We start from the raw sequence: 4,317 nt of genomic DNA, 5'->3' as shown, positions 1-4,317 counted from the left end.
AATAACTGCAGTTATCGGTGAGAAACTGCTTTGAGACAGATTCTTACAAAACTATCAACATCAACACATCGAAACTTATACAAAATTTACAAATGTACATTTTTGCCCTAATTGAAACATGCACTTTGGTTCGATAATACAAAATCCTTCAGTATCAGGTTGAAAAATAAATAAAAACATATTGAAGTTGAAACTCAAATTTACAAAATAATTGTACACCAACATGCCTAGCCTACAATAATGTACCACGTAGTCTAACGGATTTACAAGACTCTCCACAAGTGGACCAGTGGGCCGTCAGGGCGTTTAGGCACTGAGCCAACCATTTACAATAGCTGAGGTTTGAAAATAGAATCTTTTATTGTGCCTGGAAATTAGCACGTCTTAAAGATTTTGCACATTTTCCTTCTCATGTGGTTAAAATGTGTCACTTGGCTCTGGTTGTCTGTTTGGTGGCACTTCCAAAAGGGGACCAGTGGGCCTTCACAGGCTTATAGGCACCAAAGTCAAACCATTTTTACTAGGTAAGCTTTTGAAAATGTCTTCTGTCACATCTGGCCTGGGGTTTGAGTCCAATTGGGTTAAAACGCATCCCTCGGTTCTGGGTTTCTGTAAGGTGGCTCGTCTGTGGGGTCGGGTGTAGAGGGGCCGCTGGGCGGTGTTTGGGCGCCACTGGCACCTGAACTGTGGCACACGTACCATTCACTTAAATTCGCGGGCTGGGAGGCTCCCACCGGCTCCGACATCACCGAGGAGCCTCCTGGCTCCCGGCCCAAGTCTGAGGAAGGGGAGACCAGGGACGGGGTGGACGACTCGTAGCCTGAACTGGGAGGGGGGGACTTGCAGTGCACCTTCATGTGTTTCCTCAGGGAGCTGGGGTGTGTGTAAGACTTGTCACAGCCTCTCACTTTGCAGTTGTAAGGCTTATCGCTGGTGTGGACGTGGGAGTGCTTTTTCCGGTCGCTACTGTTGGCGAAGCGTCTGTCGCAGCCGTCAAACTCACATTTGAAGGGTTTCTCACCTGTTAACAACGATATAGAAACAATACTAATCAATGAATAAAATATTTTAAAAATGTGACATTTGATGGCCTTGCTAAGACATCATGTGACATTATTATTTATTTTATATTCATTATTTACTGACCACATTCTAGCCATTTCTGCATATTTTTTTAGATTTGAAATCTCAAACTTTGTTAATACACTGTGGGTAAACTCCATTTATGGGCTAACATGGGTTAAAGTAAACCAAGCCACAAGTATCCGTGGCCCAAAAATAAAAAAAATATTTAAACATATGTTTTTCCACATTTTCATATAATTTATTGTATTTTAGTCCATTTACTGCACACAAACATTCTTTCCCACTGAACGTGACTGCACTAATGTTTCCCTCCTTGGACAGACCTGTCAGGAGTCTCAGTCTGGTGTAAACAGGAGGGCTGAACCCCTACTGTCCTGGGTCTATACCTGGCGTCTGCATGCATCAAGGCATACGTCAAAACAGACAAGCTATGAGCACAGACATAGCAGGCCTAAAACCAACTGAAAATAATGATAAATGAAAGTATCACCACAGCCAGGCTTCACCTACTGCGTGTTATAACGCAGCCTGGCTGCTATTTCAATCCTACAGAATGACTATGGACTGTCTGTAATTCAGTATCTTAATAACAAGTGTTTCAACCTGATTATGACAAGGCAAAAAAAAAAAGACAATCTGAATAAATTACACGGAAATCATCCGCTGCTGATTTTTCTCCTCCGATTAAAGCTTTTGAGAATATGTAATTGCCTCTTTCTAATTACACTTGCGGGTTGAATATCAATTTGACCTTCAGCTGTTGGGTTGAGAGAGCCAATCAAGGATATTAGTGTAGTACAAGAAACCGTCGAGGAACAGACCCCAGGGGCAGACCCAGTCATAACCACACTTTCGGATAGGTTTTAAACATGATATCAAAGACCAGGCCCCTTGGGAGTCAACACACAGAAATAATTTAACAGATTTGTACTTAGGTAATGTGAGCAAATTATATGAATAATACATAGGGTGCAGAAATGGAACAGAGGGGGAGTGCCATGCAGCCATCGAGAAAAAAAGGAATGTAGTCATTGTATTAATTTACAACTCTGACTCGACATTTTGAAGGGTTTTTTTCCTCCTCCTAGCCCCACAGCACGTCACTGAGTCAGCCATGTTGCACCATTATATCATTTTAAAATCGGAGCTGTTTGCAGCTGTATTGTACACACATCAGTATTTTTTTTACACGCAGACAGCTCTGCCAACCTGTTGGTGAATCATTTTAACCGTTTGCACTTGTCAACTTGTTGCTTTGGCTAAAGGCTACAAAGAGCTGATCATTCCTAAGACATGCTTATTATTTCACCATGCATAAGAGTCATATCAAACTGCTGGGAACACAAGTTGATATAAGGCTTTAAATTGTCAAATACAAATAAAACTAAAAGCTTCTGTAATTATCCAGCCAACAATTACAATACTATTATTGTTTTATTTTATATTATTATTATTATTATTATTATTATTATTATTATTATTATTATTATCATCATTATTATCATCATCATTATTTTAGGCTCAAATACAATAACAAGCATAGAAGCAGTTAACAGACAACAGCAACAAGTGGCTGAAAAAAAAAATCACATCATCATCTCAGTTACACTGAATGTGAAGATGCACCTTCCCAACTTTGCTGCCAGTCATTTCTGGCATGCACTAAGCTACTTTGGACAGAACTGACGTGGGCCTCAGTCTTTGTGCTGTGGTGTAAACAAGAGGTTGAACCGTCAAACGCCTGAGTGAGCTGTACCATAATCCCCAAGCTCAACCTTTGTTTAAAAAAAAAAAGAAGCGAGCACTGATGCAACTCATAACAAACAGGTGGTCAGTAGCTGTTGCGTCCTGATGCATCAGAAGTACAGAGTGATTAATTGGCTCATCAGGGTGGATTTTAAATGCATAAAAATTAATGAAAATTAAATGAAAGCTAATAAAAACACAACCATCTGGAAATTATAGAAACCATCTTTTAACGTGTGTCTGGACACTATGCATTGCATTTCAACATGCCACTTGATATATTATAGTGCATTTCCAACATTTCTACACACATTTCCTTCTATGAATATATAGCTACTAACCTGTATGCGTCCTTTTGTGAATCTTAAGATTCTCGGATCTTGCAAACACTTTCCCACAGCCAGGGAATGGGCATGGAAACGGTTTCTCCCCGGTGTGCACTCGAATGTGATTTACAAGTTTGTACTTGGCTTTAAATGGTTTGCCTTCCCTCGGACACTCTTCCCAAAAACATATATGGTTCGCCTGCTCTGGTCCTCCAACGTGCTCTACCGTCACATGCGTTACGAGTTCGTGCATCGTGCTGTAAGTTTTGGAGCAAAGTTTCTTCGGCGAGTGCTCCGGCTCCAGCCACTTGCAAATAAGCTCTTGCTTTATCGGCTGCCTCATGTAGCGGAAAAAGGCACCGGCTCCGTGGTGGTGGTGGTGAGCGCTAAGATTCATGTTCAGATTCAGACCACCGTAGCCATGCAACGGCGAGGCAGAGAACGGATCAGCCCTGGAGCTTGCCACTTGACTCAAGTGATCAGACCTAACATACATTTCTCCAGGTAGTCCTAACCTTATTTGTCCATTCAATGCCTGGCCACCCGGTGATGCGCTAGAAGACTGGTCGTGATGGAGTCCGGAGAAGAGGGTATGGTTCCCAGCGTCAGGGTGATGACCATAGTGTCCGGGATAGCTACCTGTTGTTGAGACAAACATTCCGTGGTGAGAGGCTGAAGAAGTCTGGTCAGTCAGTACTGGCATGGCTTGAGCTGTCAGATCTCTCCGGATGAGGAAATCCCTACCTGCGGATAAAGCCTGGGCCGTGTGAGACATGGGATAGGGGACCGATGTCGCCTGAACCGGGCCAAAAGCTCCCGTTTGACTGGAGACCACTTCACTGTGGCCTGCCATATGATGATTGTGGTGGTGGGGATAATGATGGGCTGGGCTGATTTTGAGGGCCGCGGAGTGCCCCATGTGTTCTGGCCCGAATGGACTCGGCCCCAGGCGGGGTTCCGCAGTAATCTCCCCAGGGTGCGAGTGAGCCATTGAGTGTGGATGGCTGCTGAACCCCGGGAAGCCTGTCACGCTCTGAGGGGTATGGTGGTGATGATGGTGATGGTGGTGAGCCCCTGCCAAGTCAACTAATCTCAGCGCCGTGTTCCGTTTGGAAAACGTAGGGTCCATCACGGGGCTTCCCAATGCATCCACGCTCAT

General features: G+C 43.7%; 1 protein-coding gene across 2 annotated transcripts; it reads right to left on the bottom strand.

Moving 5' to 3' along the window:
- Positions 1–581: 581 nt before the first annotated feature.
- zic4 (zic family member 4) lies at positions 582–4,317 on the bottom strand. Of its 2 annotated transcripts, XM_062441609.1 has the most exons (3): positions 3,903–4,317; positions 3,174–3,797; positions 582–1,021 (listed from the first exon to the last, which is right to left on the bottom strand). In XM_062441609.1, exons 1-3 carry the CDS (start codon positions 4,315–4,317, stop codon positions 582–584), a joined length of 1,479 nt encoding a protein of 492 aa, XP_062297593.1. The 2 variants fall into 2 exon arrangements, with proteins under 2 accessions (XP_062297593.1, XP_062297592.1); XM_062441608.1 differs by having other exon boundaries at positions 3,174–4,317.

Source organism: Scomber scombrus, chromosome 20 (assembly GCF_963691925.1).
Source record: "Scomber scombrus chromosome 20, fScoSco1.1, whole genome shotgun sequence".
NCBI lineage: Eukaryota > Metazoa > Chordata > Actinopteri > Scombriformes > Scombridae > Scomber > Scomber scombrus.
The sequence above is the reverse complement of the archived record's forward strand: the minus strand, read 5'-3'. Positions and strand labels throughout refer to the sequence as shown.

Excerpts from the sequence above, each read along its gene's own strand:
- zic4 (XM_062441608.1), bottom strand. The coding sequence starts at position 4,317 with ATGAGCGTGGATGCATTGGGAAGCCCCGTGATGGACCCTACGTTTTCC. Across the intron at positions 1,022-3,173 it reads TCACAAAAGGACGCATACAG|GTGAGAAACCCTTCAAATGT; the intron begins GTTAGTAGCTAT and ends CGTTGTTAACAG.